The sequence below is a fragment of the Crotalus tigris genome, unplaced genomic scaffold (genome assembly GCF_016545835.1).
Source record: "Crotalus tigris isolate CLP2741 ecotype Arizona unplaced genomic scaffold, ASM1654583v1 scf7180000019965.218198, whole genome shotgun sequence".
Classification (NCBI taxonomy): domain Eukaryota; kingdom Metazoa; phylum Chordata; class Lepidosauria; order Squamata; family Viperidae; genus Crotalus; species Crotalus tigris.
In genome coordinates, this window is record NW_024097795.1 from 48,614 (window position 1) to 66,302 (window position 17,689).

General features: G+C 38.1%; 1 protein-coding gene across 3 annotated transcripts; it reads left to right on the forward strand.

Moving 5' to 3' along the window:
- Positions 1–848: 848 nt before the first annotated feature.
- IP6K2 (inositol hexakisphosphate kinase 2) lies at positions 849–17,143 on the forward strand. Of its 3 annotated transcripts, XM_039365147.1 has the most exons (7): positions 849–988; positions 1,820–1,956; positions 10,555–10,852; positions 12,958–13,180; positions 13,582–13,757; positions 15,170–15,345; positions 16,355–17,143. In XM_039365147.1, the coding sequence occupies exons 3-7, from the start codon at positions 10,651–10,653 to the stop codon at positions 16,847–16,849; spliced, it is 1,272 nt and encodes a 423-aa protein (XP_039221081.1). In that variant the 5' UTR covers positions 849–988; positions 1,820–1,956; positions 10,555–10,650; the 3' UTR covers positions 16,850–17,143. The 3 variants fall into 3 exon arrangements, with proteins under 3 accessions (XP_039221081.1, XP_039221080.1, XP_039221082.1); XM_039365146.1 differs by lacking the exons at positions 849–988; positions 1,820–1,956 and adding an exon at positions 2,236–2,365; XM_039365148.1 differs by lacking the exons at positions 849–988; positions 1,820–1,956 and adding an exon at positions 2,438–2,618.
- Positions 17,144–17,689: the final 546 nt, after the last annotated feature.

A 17,689-nucleotide genomic window follows, 5' to 3' on the forward strand; every position in this document is an offset into this window, starting at 1 on the left:
AGGGCCAATAGATAGGTGAAGAAGGATCTTCCACCACCACCCCTCCCCCTCCCCCCCCCCCCCCGCACAAAATTGCTGTCTGATGAACAGCCTGCTGTTCCTTCCTGTGGCTCAACACCTTCCAGGTGCCTTGCAAAGGGAAAGGAAGTGGTGAGGGCTCACAGTCATGAAGAGAACTGTCACCTATGTTCATCCTACCAGCACCTGAGGCTTCACAGCACAGAATAGTTGTGCTGTGCAGCATAACATATGCATTATCTTAAGGTGACCATCCGTCCTCCTTTAGGGAGGACAGTCCTCCTTTTGTAAGTTTTGTCCTCCCTCGAAAAGTGTCCTTCTACATGTCTTCCTTTTTAATATTTGAAGACTAATCTGCAGGGCTTTTTTTTTTCTCATAGAATACTCAGAACAGTGTTCCAGCACCTTTTTTTGATGGTTTTTTTTCCAACTTTTGCATGAGCTGTGCTACTCCCCTTATTGGCTTTCGAAAGCCAATAGGAATTGCTGCTGAGCACGCCAAAACACCCAACCGGCAAACTTTGCACATGCAAGTTGTCTGCAGCGAAGGCGAATTGGCAGGAACTTAGCACCCCTGCCTGCTACCCAACTACACCATTTCCTAGTTAGTTCAGAAGATACCGTGCTATGGGAACCACAGGGCCCTCTCTACACGGGGCTGCGCAGGGTGGGTGGTGGTGCTGGCGGGCGGCTGCAGGAGGGGGCGCGGCAGGTGGTTGACCTTCCATGGGCCGAGCCAGTTTTTACGATATTTTTTTCTTCAATTTATTTGTGTCCTCCTTTTCATTGTAAAAAAGTTGGTCACCTTAATTATCTCATCACACAGAAACTATCTTCTGGTGAATTTAAATTGGAGTAGGAGGTGAAGGAAGACTCCAGCACCCTGTGGCATGCAGTAGGAGGAGGATATCATGAAGATCAGTGCTGGGCACATGTATCAATACCCATAGCTTGGCAGAACTTTCTTCTGGTGAGGAACCTTGGGGGCTAATGGGCAAGGGATGGTTGCCATGAGGTTTGCAAAAGGGTCAATTGAAGTCCCCCTTGAATTACTATGTATGGATCTGCAGCCTATCAGGTAAGAAACCTATGGACTGAAGAGGAGCAAAAGGATCTATTGGCCAGCACGGTCTTGAAGCTATACCATAACCTTTACTTAGAATCATAGAATCATACTTTTTCTGGGATGGCAGCACATTGCAGTGAGGAAGCCTTGTTGTGTATGGAATTCAGAGCACTGAGGGATTTCAGGAGCTAATAAGAATATATCACTGTCTAGCAAGAATGACTGTTACAACCTGCAGATATGGTCCCATCAGGAAGCCATATTGGAAACTGTGTATCTGCAGAGGAAGTTCTGTACAAAAGGGTAAGGTTTGGCACTGTTGTCAAACAAGAGTAAGTTTGCACCATTGCAACTGACAGCATAACTTAGTAAGGCAATGGGGCTGATTGTATAACAAGAGAGAACCTCTAAAATTGGTCTTCATTCCAGTTGGGGGTAGCTTTACCTGTGATTTGTGATGTTTGAGGGGAATGGAAATTTAACAACCAATCAGGTGCCCTGACACAGTGCTGCAGTCTGGAGAAGAAAAATGCACAGGCTTTCTGAGCTCATAGACAAGGGACAATGTGCAGGCAAGTAGAGATCAAGCACCTTCTCCATCTGGCACCTCTACTGGGATGCCCTAAGTGTAGATTTGGCCTAGAAATTTATCCCCCCATTAACCACTTCAATGAATTCTGGGCTCTAACATATATAGAAAATTGCATTTTATTGCTTTTATTATTTTTATTCCAGGAAAGAACAGGAAACCGAAGTCAAATTTGTTTGAACCCAGTTTTTTTCTGAATGAAAACGAAGATGAGACATTGCTTAAGGCTGGGAATGACATATGTTGATGAAAAATAGCATTGGCAACAGCTGAAGGACTCAAAGTAAGCCTAGCCCCCGGTGGCTTCCAGGGGGCTACTATTCATTTAGGAAACATCCTCCCGCTCTCCCCTCCACTTGTGGTTCTACCAGTCGTCCACCGCTGTCGCGCAGCCCTTCCCCCCCACAGTCTGCTGGTCTCCCCAAGTCCTCATCTCTCCTCTTCTAACCCTCCCCTTCCCCATCATCACGCGGCGCACGATGCCTGGCCGCCCGCCTCGGCTCCCCTAGTAACAGAGTCTGGTTCCTTCACCTCCAATCAGCAGAGGCTGACTCCCCCTGAGCCAATGGCGACGGGTGGGGCGGGGCTTACCCTCTATCCGCGGGGGAAGGGCTGCCCCGCTCCGCATCGCCATTTTGGCCTGTGAGGAACAAAAGAGTTGAGGTGGCTGTTGGCTTGGAGCCGGTTGGAAGGTAACGAGGAAGCTTTATTTGTTTTTTTTTCCTCTGAGCGTGCTCGGCAAGGTGGCAAAGCCGAAAGAGCCGCATCGTATCCGGTGCTCTTTATTCCTGCAATGGGCGCCAGAGCCGTATTAGAGGCACTGCCTTTCGTACGTCTTAAAATAACTGGCCGCGGCTTGGGGCACCCTTTTCACCCCCTTTTATTGAGGGAACGCAGTCGAAACCGGCTCCTCCTTGTTACCCGTGTGAGCTTTTTGATTTGGAGGTTGGTGGAATCCCAGTATTCTAGGCATACAAACGCTGTCCTTCTCAAGCGAAGTTTAAAGTGTGAGTGTGGGATGTTGCAATAAGAAAGCAATTTGCCTGTGTCCACCCGGCTGCCCGCCCGCGCACGTTTGGGATCCGTGTGGACTTTCTCGCCGGCTTCTTTTCGAATGGCCCAGCCGGTAGGAATTGGCTTTGCAAGTCCGTTCATAGGGTGGCTGAGGAGTGGGATGCAAGGTGCATCGCAGGCATTTAGCAAACAGAGGAGATTGTGGGGGGGGGGGAGGAGGATTGTTTCAAAATAATGGCCAGCAAAAAGAAGCATCCCCCCTCTTTCCTAGTTCGAAAGTTAGCCTTTTGGTATAGATAGAAGGTTCAGCCAGGAGGATAAAAATCTCTGCTCTGGAGCAGCGCGTCAGAAGATGATGGGTTAATTAAAACTTGTATGTGGACGATGAATTTCAAAGCTTCTGTTGTAACAGGAAGTATATGACTCATCGCTACTGGGGAATTTTAAAAGATGCACATGTGCCATTCTCTTCACATATTCACTTCCTCTGTTGTGTTTACATTTTGCATTGCCAGTTTTGAAACACTTTGAATGTGTTCAGTGCAAAGCTTTTCCCTGATAAATGTAACTTTAAATTGACTTCTCCATTGATGGACTCCTAAAATAAAATGCTGAAAATGTATTACTTTGCATTTAGATAAAAACAGAAATACCTGGCTTTTTTGGGGGGGGGGTATTAGGTTGTTTATTATACACTGCTGACATTAATGTGTTCTGTATTTCTATTCTGATCTTTTAAAACTGACTGCCTCTCCAGCTATGTATTTGGGATCAGCTCAATAAAGTTCGAACTCTATTCAAAACGTGCTGTAGAAGACACCCAGCTAAAAAAGACATATTCCACAGAACAGTAATTTTGCCCATTTCTACATGCTTTTTGAATTTATAGTTTGATGCTGGATTCTTGACAATCATTTAATAACAGTGCATATGTGCTCCTTTTTTCAGAACAAGGAGCTCAAAGCAATACATAGCAACAATAAACAGTGCAGACACATTGAAATGAACAATATTAAGGTATACATGGAATAATAAAGGAAACCACAGCCACTTTATAAGATACAAAAGCCTTCATATTAAAGATATTTCTTCTCATGAATAAAAAGAATGTTTGCTGTTGCTAAACTTTAGGGTTCACCAAATACCAGTATATTACAGAATAATTGAGAATTGAGTGGCATACAAGATTAATATATTATTACTACAACTACTAAATTGTTTTTGTCAACTTAGTACTTGTGTGATACCTCAGTGTGGTAATCAATAGTGCAAAAATAACTACCATGTATAGTTGAGGTGGAGTAGAACCAGGGAACCTAGATTCAGGAACACTCTTGGGCACATTTCTTGTCTTAGCTTAGTATTGGCTATGTTTACATGATATAAAGGTAAAAAAACTCTCTTGATTTGAGCTCAACTCCTTGGACAAAACCATGTCATTTTCTTAGCAACAATTCAGAAATGGTTTTCCATTGTCTTTTCCTGAGCTGTCTTTTTTCTTTTCTTTCCTTTAATGGGATTTTACAATGGTCCCCATCCAAATATTAATACTATTTAACTTTATTAGATCAGTGTGCACCATAAAATAAACACAGGGATTCTAATGTATGCTAGGCTAACCTATGATTGAAAAACGCAAAACATTCCATGTAGTTTATTAAAAGAGCTAATTACTCTTTTAGTAGAAGTGGTCATACAGAGACTGCACAATCATCTGTTGGTTTAACCTGAACTCTTGCAAAGAGCAGGTGGCTAGATGTAACAAACAGGTACATTATTGCTGCATTTATCAGTTGCAAAGAATTAATGGAACTGAAAAGCAACTGAGTCTTTCAAAATATTAAGAGAATGTGCTTTATTGATTTGACCTATCTAGTGTACAGAAAAAAAAACATGAATATCTTAGGCTAGCCATTATAGATAAGCTTGATACATTCTTACAGCCGGAATCACAGAAATAACTGGTATTGATAAAAGAGATGTGTCAAGAATCTGTTCAAACCAGATAAAACTGCAGTAGCAAGCTTTAATTGTAAATAATCTCAGTGGATCTAAATGTTCAATTCTGATAAAGAATGTGATAAGAATATATTCGGATATGCAATAAATTACTTTTGTAACAAATAATTTTATTTGCATCTTAGATGCACAGATAATGCTAATCTGTGCATATAGATCTCCTTTTCTAAGGAGAACTTTTATTTCCTGCATTATTCACCATGTTATTTTATGGGAGTGAACACAATTCACCATTATATCACAACACAGTTTTTCATGAATAAGCATGCTTGCTTGGAATTGTGGGAGAGGTAGTTCAAAAAATCTGGAGGGTACCAGATTGTAGGACTATGCTCTAGAACAGTGGTTCTCCTGTGGTCTGCGGATTCTGGGGGGACGCGATGTTATCACAGGGAGTCCATGAAGGCTTGAAGAAATGTTATGATTTAAATCTTGGGGTTAAATCTTGATGGTCCATGGCCATTGTCCATGGCCACGAAAAGTATTTAAAGGGTGTCCGTGGTTGAGAACCACTGCTCTAGAATGTATTTTAGCATATGTGTGATGCAAGTTAAGAATTTGAAGTTTTGTTGAAATGAATGCATGGTGCTTTCTGGATCATAGGCACGACTCATATAGCAATAGAACTTAGATTTATATACTGCTCCATAATGCTTTACAGCAGTCTCTGAGTGGTTTACACTCTCAGAATATTGAGATCTCATATCTGAGTCATTTCATTTCACTGACCTCAGAAGGATGGAAGGCTGAGTCAACCTTGAGCCGGGTGAGAATAGAACTGCTGGTAAGAATAGGACTGCTGGCCATCGGCAGAATTAGCCTGCAATATTGCATTCTAACCACTGTACCATTACAGCTCTCAAGTAATTTTCCCTACAGAGAAGAGAAGGCCTTGGGATGATTGTGGCTGGCAGGTCTGTAGGATATCTAAACATTGGCTATTTAGAAAGAAAAGGATTGGTTAGGGGGTTATGTTAAGTTGGGAGAGGAGAGAAGTCTTCTATTGAATTGTGCTGACTTAAAATAAGTGCATGACATCCCGAATTTCCTGTTGGTTCTGAGTTCGAAACACAACAATTTTTCTGCTTTATAGAAACCTCTATAAATGGGCATATTTTATGATTTCATGCATATTGAACCGCAAATCTGACCATTAGACTTTAGTCTTAATGTATTGTGCAAATCCAGTCCATGCGTTCTATTTATAGTCAGTATATTATATATGAGTCAATTTAGTAACCCTGGGTTATATTCTTATGCCATTTCCACAAATAACGAAGTCTGCAAGTGAAAGTCTTTCCTATATGTCACCTGTCCCAGAAAGAAAGTCTTAGATCAACATTATAAATGCAGGCAGCTAACACTTATGCAATAGAAAAATTGATACTATTCTTATTGGCCAACTCTGGTCCTTTTCAGCCAACCGCAAGGAGCCTATTTTCAACTGGTTCTGTTCTAGAAATTTATTGCAAATAAGTGATTATTGATTTTTGTGGCACTCGGTGAAGTGCTAACAGAAATGGGACAAATGGGCATCACTCCTGTTTTTTCCCAAGGAGGATTTTCACATAGTCCTTTGAAGTTAGATGCAAATTTAAGTTGCCCCCATGCTGGGCCAGGTGTCATTTGAAGGTGAAATCACGAGGATGTGATCTCTAAAATAGCAAGGCATCTTTGTATTATGCTTAGAATTATATTAGCCCTTAGAATTTGATAAATGCTGTAATAGGCATTTATAAGAAAAAGAATGGATGGTTGATTTCACATATTTAAAAATTTGTATTACAGTATATAAGTGTTTCACATTCTTAACTGAAGTTCAGATTTTTTGATAAATAAAAATCATTGGAAGAAAGTAACTAAAATGTATGATATCACTTTAGTTAGTGATACCAGTACTTTCACTTTACTAATTCAACTTACCTGATAAATTTCATGTTGAACTGACAAGCATTGTTTATATGCTCAAATTTAAACTGCTGAAAATGGCCCTTGTACAGGGTTTTTCACACTGCTTTTCTTACATCAGGAAGCTGTACACTTGCTGAACATCAGGTTAATACTGTCATTGTTGACATTTATAATTTATTTGAAATATTGAAGTCTGTCTTACTTTCTTCCTTTTATTGTAATTCAAAAGATTAGCATTAATATAATGTTGGCTATCCTTGCATGTAGCAGCAAATGAATGGAGTGCTGATAGATGCATAGATTTGCAAATATTAAAAAGGCTTGTGGTTTATGAGATTATTATCTTAAGGATAAAAGCCTACACACAATGGCATCATTGTTGCCTAAACTTAATATATGTCTATGATAACATTGTCTGTGTAGCATTGTGTGTATATCTACTAATACTAACTACATGTAATTAAATCTATATGCTGCTCACCTCGCTTTCCAAAGTGACTCTGAGTGACTTACAATGTAATAAAAATTAGAAATATAAAAAGTAAAATTGCAAAGAATAAATACAAAGTAAAAACAATCATGGCCTCAGAGCAGAGCAGGTTGGTGCCTTTTCTGTTACTGCATCAACTACTCCAGCTTATAGCTTTTCCATTGGGTGCCCACATCCAATGGCAGAGCCAAGTTTTAAAGTTATTTCATAAGACCAGAAAGGATAGGAATGGATCTTGCCTCCAGGGCAAGATGTTTTAAAGACTGGCAGAAAATACTTTTCTTTTAGACTCCTTCAGTCAAAATTCCTTGTGTGATGGGGGCCCGCAATAAGTTCCTTCTGCCAGAATGAATGAGACAGGCCAGTCCCGTAGGTCAAAATGATTCCTCATACTATATTATAAAGGGCTTTAAAGGTGATAACCAACACCTTGAATTGGATCTGTTGGCATAACAGCTCATATAACGGTGGTGTTACATATGCCACCCTAGGGAGCGATAGAATTATCCATAGCTCTCCATTCTGGACCAATTGTAGCTTCCAAATATTCTTCAAAGGTAGCTCACATGTGGAGCTCATTGCACTAATCCAGACGAGAGATGACCAGGGCATGAGTGACAGTGATGGACAATTTAATATTAGTGTAACAGCTCTCTTCCTATTGTTTCTGTATGCTTTGAACAAATTATATCCTCCAGTTCCTATATTCCAGTTCAGAAGAGTCATCCCAGCAAGTCAATTTATGTTCTTTAAGTGAGAGGTCCCCAACCTTTTGGGCATCAGGGACAAGTTCTATGAAGAGAGGATTTTCCGTGGACCGGAGCAGGCATGGTTTTGTGTGGTGCCTGCATCCCACAGACGGGACTTTGCTTGTTTGTGCGGACTGGTTGCTGGCATGCCATGGACCGGTACTGGTCCACGGACTGGGGGTTGGGGACCCCTGCTTTAAGTCATATTGTCCTTATGAACATTTTTCAGTCATGAAGGAGATGTAACATTTTCAAGGGCAATCTTAACATTAACTAGAGTATTACAAAATATTGTTACAACTGTTCTGAGAAAAATGGATAATATTTTGCTTACCCAGCATAAGACAGAACTTTAATGATTATGTGTATTTAGATGCAGATCTGTTGAATCATGCCCTGGCTAATACATAAGAGGCTTCAGGTTTGTAAATTCACAGATATCAAAATTCCCCATGGTCGTTGTTTGGTATGCTGAAAGAAAACAAGTTATAATGAGCTCACAAGGGATGACTGTGAGATGAGAGTAGTATGCTTTTTTTATTCTTGTATGCTTTTCTCTGAAGAACATGAGTTCTGGATATGATTTTGATATTTTTACTGGATGTCATGTTCTCTTTCTGTCAAAGTGTGTTTTATGTTGTTAGAGCAAAATTGTTTGAATATAACTTAAGTCCTAGTGACCTAATGGATAAGTCTCTGCTTTTTTCTTGGTATTAATATGAAAATGGTTTCCCATTACCTTCTACCAGGATGTGTTTGATTTCCCACATAGCTCTTGCATCTTAAAGAATAAGTACTTTTTCTTGACAGAAAAATAATAACAGTGCCACCTTCTGGACACCTCTTTGTTACAGAAATGAACTTGATGCAATAATTGAGAACTTTTGGCTCTAGTAACCAGCTAGAAGAATAAATATTAAATATGCTTACTGCTTACCATTTAGATGAATGTTATGCTACAGTAGGCATTCTTCTATTTCATTTATTTCAGTAAATTTAAATAATATATTTTGCTTAATAGAGTTTCTAATGCTGGTATCATGATGATCTGCTAAATTGATATACACAGATTCAGTTATGCAATATTGAAAGCCTCCCTTCCTCACTCTCCCTATGCTTCTATAAATGTACCTATTGATAAACAGAGTAATGAATGGTTTTTGTAATCTCTTGGCATTAGTTACAGGATAGTTGCAATCCTGTGTGGACTTTTTGGGAAATAAACATAACTTAATACTATGAGATTTGTTTTTGACTTAATATGCTCTGTACTGTTTAACACTGTGATCTTATATTTAAGTATGTCTAAAAATAGGTTTGTGACCTAGAACACTTTGTGGTCTCTTAGAATTAAGTGAATTATTATTCATGTAATGCTTTTTAGCACTTTGCAATTAGCACCAAGTAGTTTTTAGATAGAGAGATTAAATGATAAAATCAGTAGCTTAATTTGTATAAAGGTCCTTATATTTACTGCTAAGAGACATTATTTTTTGTTTCTTCAAAGATAATATATTGAATAATGCAGTGGGTCTTTGAATTTTTAACTGTACTATTAAAAATTTTAAATATTATTTCCTTACATATACATAAATTCTAACTAGGTTAAACTTAAAATCATTTTTATGCTTTTGGGACGTTTTTGTTAATGGTAAAAATATTTGTAAAACTACATGGCAGGTTTTCAAAAGTCATAAAAATGAGGAAATCTTTTTTTAAATGTGAACTCTATGCTTTCATACAGTATCTTTGGAATGGTTGAAGTTGTTTTTCAACTTACTTTTGAATTTAAAGTTGATAGCCTAAGAGGTTTTTAGCAAGAACAACCAAATAACAGAGTTGGAAGGGACCTTGGAGGTCTTCCAGTCCAACCTCCAGCCCAAGCAGGAGACCCTGTACTATTCTGGGCAAATAGCTGTCCAATCTCTTCTTAAAAATCTCCAACACCCACAACTTCTGGAGACAAGCCATTCCACAGATTAATTGCTCTTACACTCAAGAAACTTCTTCCTAGCTCTAGGTTGGATCTCTCCCTTGATAAGTTTCCATCTGTTACTTCTTGTTCCGTGCTGTATTTTTCTCTGATGTCCACTTTGAAAAATTCAGGAATTAAAGGGAAACTATTATTTAAGCAATATTTTTGGTTCTTTGTAAGAGTTGCTTTAGAAGGACTACAGTCAGTAGTTTTATTTTAAATAGTATGTGAATGTCTGTGTGCATGTATTAGATGATAATGGGAAAAAATTAAATGGAAACTCTAGGCTACAATGCTTTTTAGCTCGTTATCGGTATTGTGATATAGAGAAAAAAGTAGAAAAGGGTGATGCATCTCCTTTTGCCCTGTGCGATAAGAAGCTTGGCTGAAAGCAAACATGAACACTGAAAGAAGTGTGAGTAACGCTTTTCCTCCCCTCTTTCTGCTGACGTTCTCCCTGCTTTGCAAGAGACACACCTAGTACTTCTCTGCTGATGCTCATTGGCTGAATACTATGTGGGGCGTGGTATGCAGACTTTTGCATGACCTCACTCCTGTTTATCTCAGTGCTCAGATCCGGTTGTCTGTTTTCAGTTTCAGCTTTTGTGCCGAGAGTTTCACTTCTGCTTCTTTTCTGGATGCAACGAAAGAATCTTTAGCTTTGGTGTTCCAGACAAAATAGAATAAAGACACAGGGATTTTTTTTTTCTCTTTTCTTTCTAGAGACTTACTAACCTGGAAAAAATACTTTCTGGAGGAACAGTTCTGTGAGACTTGCCTTCACCACCGTCCCATTGGTCTGTCTAATGTCCTACAAGGATGAGTCCGGCATTTGGAGCTATGGAAGTGGAGCATTATTCCAAAGGCGTCCTCCTGGAGCCTTTTGTTCACCAGGTTGGGGGTCATTCCTGTGTCCTCCGGTTTAATGACAAGACCATCTGTAAGCCCCTTATTCAGAGAGAACATCAGTTCTATGAGACTCTTCCTGCTGAAATGCATAAATTCACTCCTCAGTATGAAGGTATGTTGCCACCTTTAGAAGGGGGCTGGGTTTAATCCACTTAGTAAAGTCCAATGTTCTTTTTGTCCTTAAAATCTCTTTTGCATAAGAGATTTTAGGGGGTTTCTTTTCATATATTTTGATGTTGTCTGAGCCAGGCTGTGGAGATGCAGGGTGGAGATGCTTGCCAATGGGTCTTTGGGCTGACTAACAGCATTAGAGTAGAACAACACTGCTGCTGATAGCCTATAAATCGCCCTTAGGCACAGGTAGGTAAGTATATTGTTAACAGCTTGTAAGTGTTTTTAGTAATAATATTTTTTTTTCTTTCTGATTTTTAAACCATATGTTTTTTTTAAAAAAAAAACTTGTATTAAATAAACTGTATAAGGCATGCTGCCTAGTGGAAGCTTAACAAGGATTTTTAGATGATCTCTAATGCTTACATTATGATCATGCTATATAAACAAGTTGTTATAGTAATGAAAACTAAAAATTACTGTTAAACATAATCAGCTTGTTTTTACCCTTAAGGAAATGGAAAAAAATACTGTGGCCAATAGGTAGGCAAAAGGTGAAGTACTGTTGATGAGGCTGTAAAAGATGATGGTATGTGGAAGTGGATATTCCAGTTCTTTTTACCATTGTATTAATTGACCAAGACAGAAATTTAATTAACAGTAACTTGAATTTGAAATTCTGAAGTTTGATACTGTATTCTATTTATTCATTTAATAAACCACCCTTTCCCCAATTGTTCTATATTATTTCGACCAAAGACTAAGATACAATGCTTTTTAGCTGTATTTCTGTAATAATATTCATGCTCACTGAACATTTGAATGTTTCTGATTATGAACTTTCAGAATTAATAGATGCATGTGTGCTTTATGATATTGATTAAATGTAATAAATTGTACTAGCAGGTGTGGTTTTTCTCTTGTGGAGATGTATGGGAGGGATTAAGGGGGGGGGGAGAGCCTTATTTGGTCCATTGCTGTTGTTTTTTCCAGGATAAAGCCAAAGGCCATTTTCTAGCTGGCTTCCCCCCTTTCCTGTAGCTCTTTCTCGTATGGGCAGCAGGACTGTCAGTCAGAGCTTCTGCACTCCCTACCCTTGCTCCTGTAGGCCCCACAGCTGCCTGCCCTGCTCAGAAGTGCCAGCCTCTCGCCACGAACTCTAGTGATGAGCGGCAAGAATGTGCAGATTGATTGATTTCAGGATAAAGAGAGAGAACTGAGGAAAAAACACCCCATTCAGCCAGTTGTTACAACTTCTGCCGTAACTTTTCTATATGGCATGGGGCTGCATTCCTATCAGAACTGTCCTCTCAAAACATAACAGCAATGCTCTAGAGACTTTGAGATGAGGAAGCAAAAATGCTTTCAAAGTTCACCATGTTTTGATGTATCTTGAGTTAAATTTGTTTTGTACTTCATTTTGTTATTTCATTTATGAGATGCTACGTAACTGAAACCAATAAAATTTATTCCCCAGAGGAAAAATAAATCATTGTAAATTAAACGTGGTGATTCTGAGTGGAAGCCTTTTAATTAGTTGTCTCTTGTAATGTGTGATGTTGTTCTTGTTTTGCTCTACTCTTGCAAGCTTTTCCTTTTCTCTGGAATCTATTAAGAATATTCCCAAAAGCCTGTGTTTTGGATGAATGCTTTTAGATTTTCTATGGAGCAAAACCTAAAGCTTTTGGTGTTTCTCTGCAGGGCATATCCCCCTGCAAGATGTAAATATGCAATGTTTTACATCTCTCCTAGGGTCAGATAAGCCAGATTTTTAAAACATAATAAAAATTTTCAATAATTGAAAATGTCTCCTGTTATTATTTGATTCTTACTGTGCTCACAAGAAAGAGAAGAACCTCATGTATCATTAATATGTTGTCTTCATGATAAATTGTCTTCTCTGTGAGGTGTCAACTTTGTCTAGATGTTTTGATATTTGTTAGGTTGACAGATGAGTTTTGGCCTGTGGCAAGATAAAAAACTAAGGATTTGGGGTAAGAGAAAAACCAAAGTTGCTATATTCTTAGTGCAAAATTATGTTGTGTTGTGCTGTTTTTGTTTTTATTTCTCCCATTCTTAATTGAGTATCTCATGTTTCTTCTTAAGGTGTGGTATCTGTAAGCTTTGAAGAGGATGAAGATGGAAACTTGTGTCTAATAGCCTATCCATTAAATGGAGATCATGATAACTTGGAAAGTATAGATAATTCTGACTGTGAACCCAAAAATAAATTGCTGCGGTGGAGTAATAAAAAGACTGTTTTGCTAGAAAATGAAAAGTTAACTAAAGAATGGGTCAGGCAGCATAGAAAAGAAGAAAAAATGAAAAGGTAATTGACAGAATGTTCTGCTTCCTCATTTTTGAAAATATATACTTAAAGCTTCTTGATTATAAAAGACCTGCAGCAGATTCACCTGCATTTAATTTGGAGCATAAACCTATGTTCTCATTTAAAAGCTATAAAATATATTTTACAGTGTGGACTTTTGTGTCTTAACCATCCTTGATAAGATGCAAGTGCTCTTTGAAAAAAAGGTGAAATATTGATTGAGAGAAAATTTGAGCAAATTGTTTAAATAATACCAATGAGTGTCATCACTCATTTATAAATACTGTATATTATGAAGAAAAAGTGAAAATTGGCACCTTATTCAATTCACAGTTAGTTTATATTTGAAAGTATTTGATACTTGCATTTGACCACAAACATTGTTTGTTTTTATGTTTTAGTCACAAGTTAGAGGAAGAATTTGAATTGCTTAAGAAATCCGAAGTATTGTATTATAGTGTTGAGAAAAAGGGGAATGTCAGTTCACAGTTTAAGCACCATAATCCTTGGAGTATGAAGTGCCATCAGCAGCAACTCCAGCAAATGAAGGAAAATGCAAAACATCGAAATCAATATAGTATCCTTTGTGTGTTTTATACTATTTGTGCAAAGACTGAAAAAAAAAAAAAAACACTAGGAAATATTAAATTACTTAAAGCAAACATACAGTTCAAACTCTGGAAGTCTGATCACATTGCTCCAGTGTTAAAAGATTATTTCTGCTATTGAGCATTCCTGCTGTTGTAATATTTCTTAGGAGGTATCTCTAGCAGATCCTTGCAAATCAATTGCCTTTGTCGCTTCTTGTGATTAGCTTGTGTCCTCTCTTGTTTGAGGACAGGACTGATTATTATGTGAGTTTCTGTAATAAAGAAGGAGCTGTATCAGATCAGAAGGCATTCCAAGATAGTTGTCTGTATTTATATCAGTTCATTTTAAAATTAAGAATATGCTAGAGTTCAAATCTAGATTATGAACTTTCAGCACCATCAGAGGGATTGACCGCTTGTCATCCCAGAACTTCACCTCAGTTTTGCTTTGGGTTTTGTCAGTAGAAAGATCAATTTGCCTTTTTATGCATAGTTTTATGACACAAGCACATATTTCTTAAATGATGCTATTTGCTATTGAATTTACTCCATTTTATATTTTTGGGAAACAGCTTCTCATTTCATTCTTAAACCCAACTTTGTGTAAATTGATCACATCTTGATGGGGGGGGGTTGGTTGAAGTGTCTGTTCATAATATTTTAGTTGATAATCTGCGGGTTTTTTTCCAAAGATTTGAGAACAGTTGTTGAACAAGATTCTGTGCTCTCCTAATATTTGTCATTTCACTGGACTCTTTTTGTACAATTTAGAAATCAAGATACCAGGCTTATGTGCAGCCAGTTCAGTTTAAAATGGTACTTCTGTAACGTAATGTAATAACCATGCTTAACTTCAGTTGAAGGCAGATATTTTAGTTTATTTGTTTACTAATAAAATTTAGATAGCCGCCCATTTCACTGAAGGACCGGACTCTATGTGGTGCACAACAATAAATTATTTCAGTCAAACCCTGTGGGTTATTTCTAATGACAAATTACACAGAGAGACGATCCCATCTCTCCCCTGGCAGAGATGGTCACCCAAATCTCCAAAACTGATTTTGAGGGAGCAAGAGTGGCCGGGAGAGGAGGAGAAAGTCCCATCAAACATGTTAGATTTCACTCATTGATCATCCCTGTTATTGTTTACAGCAGAGGTTCTCAACCTTTTCTTTACCATAGACCCTCTTTAAATACCTTTTGTGACCATGGACCCCCAAGACTCAAGATTTAAATCATAATAGTTCTTCAAACCTTCGCGGATTTCATGTGACGACATTGCTCCCCCCCCCCCCCAAGGGTCCATGGACCACAGGTTCAGAACACTGGTTTACAGGATTTATTTTTATTTCAAGTGTAAACAAGTTACTACTTACATTATTTTTCCTTAACTAAATAGAATTTATTTTACTGGAAAACCTAACCTCACGATATGAAGTGCCGTGTGTGTTGGATCTCAAGATGGGGACCCGACAGCACGGAGATGATGCATCTGAAGAAAAGAAGGCTAATCAGATCCGGAAATGCCAGCAGAGTACTTCAGCAGTTATAGGAGTTCGTGTGTGTGGTATGCAGGTAAGTTTTAAACGGAGGAATCACTCATACTTGGTATGATCAGCTTGCAATCAAAAGTGACCATGTATGAAACCAATATCTACTTATTTGTATTTGTACACCTCCCAGGGTCTCTCTGTGAGACAGATGGGCAGTTTTGAAACGTGAAAAATAAATAAAAATAAATCCGTTTCAATTTTACACTGCTATGAAAACCCTTAGTTCAATACAGGAGAATATTTGTAGCTCAGGGTTGAAATGAGGGGTCCTTAGTGGTCTCGGAGCTTGGTTGTTTTCTTGCAGATATTTCATTACTCAAGATAAATAATCGGAGTAGCACTCAGCAGCAAGGACCCTCACCCTTAGTTCACTATATGTTTTGTTTGAGGAACACTAGTTTTTGTCCATATTGTATGAAATTACAGTGCATGATTACAGCATGAGGCCTGAGGTCAAGATATGAGTTATGTTTTGGTCTACATGGGCTGGCTAGTCTGGATTCACTGTAATAAAATAGTAGAAATCATTGCATTCTGGTCAATTCTTTCAAACTATAGATTTGTCCTGTGTATTATTTATTTTAGGTGTGATATAGGCCACCGTGTGATTATAATTTTAAATACTATTTTTCTCCTTCAAGGATAGGCCACTGAATATGCTAAACAGTAGTACTTAAGTGCCAGTAACTTTGCCAACACAGTTAACAAGCACAGGCACGATACTTGTATTTATGGGCTGAGTTATGGAGTGACATTATGCATGTTAGGACTTGATTTTCAAAACAGTGGGCAAACATATTTATAATCCTACTTAAAATATTTAGTTATATCTCTTATTTTTAAACAGTGTAAATCTGAAAAAATACTTTGCGGGGGAAGAAATGCATTGGAGAATTGGTAGCAGGTGGGATAATCTCCACTTTGCTTCAGCTGTCGTAGAGCAGCTTGCAAATCAGTTAAAATAATACCGTTTTATTTCAGTGCTACCGTTGTATTTAGTGCTAATAGATCCTTCTTTTTTCTTTCTACAGGTTTATCAACCAGGTTCTGGCCACTTAATGTTTATGAATAAATATCATGGGAGAAAACTTTCAGTCCAAGGATTTAAAGAAGCACTTTACCAGTTTTTTCATAATGGCAAATATTTGCGACGAGAACTCTTCGAACTTGTTATAAAGAAACTAACTGAATTAAAATCAGTCTTAGAGAAGCAGGAATCCTACCGCTTTTACTCCAGCTCTTTGCTGATTATTTATGATGGGAAGGAATTACAAGATGTGGTAGACTCGGACCCAGAAGACATTGAAGGTCTTTCAGAAGAATCATCAGATGAATCAGCACGTGCATATGCCTACAAGCCTACAATTAGTTCCGTTGATGTTCGAATGATAGACTTTGCCCACACTACATGCCGGTATTACGGAGAAGATAGTGTGGTGCATGAGGGCCAAGATACGGGTTATGTTTTTGGACTTCAAAACTTAATACTTATTATTAAAGAAATAAGGGATGAAAGTAGTGAATAAAACATTTAGAATGCAAAACTGTAGAAAGCACTATAATGACTCTTTGTATTCCAGAAATACTGACCACTTTCTTGTGGTAGCAGCCTGTACAATCTGTGTTGGGATAGCCCCATCAGAGTCAGAGCTGTTCAAAAGAGGGCATTTCCATTTAGTGGTGCTAGATTTAGCACTGACACATCTGGGTATCTTTATTATTTATTTTAACTCTCGTAAACATTCCATATTTGATTATCCAGATACCTCCGTTATTCCTGTGTGTATATGTATCAATAAAATATTTTTGTTCATTGCAAATGATGATGTCCTCTTTCTAATCTGCCAGTCATTTATTAAAATATCCTGGATGTTACTATTATGTTACACACTCTAACTTTAAATTGAGGTCCTCATGAAATAAAAAAGTTATTTTCGAAACACGATGCTAATGTATTCTTAGTACATGTTCTTCTACATGGTCACAAAAAATATAGTAAAACACTTTGACACTTCTTTCCCATCTCCCCAGGAAGTGGGATGTGTAATCGGGTGATATGTGGGATTTCACATCCTTGTTAAAATCCGAGTATTGGAGCTTTGTATGATGCAGGTAGATCTTAGAACTTGGTGTCACTTTTATCAGTGTTTCTGCCTACATCTATAGTCTTGATCTGTCTGCCTATGTCCACAGTCTTTCATCTTGCTAATTCTGTTTCATGCTTTTTCTTCTTGGTTAATATTTTTGAGTTTGGAACTTTTGAGTAGGTCTGTTGGAAACTTAACACTGCCTCTTTGCAGTGGACTTCTGCATGTATAGGAAATTTACTTTCCTCACCATGCAATTCTTCAAAACTAGTCATCCTG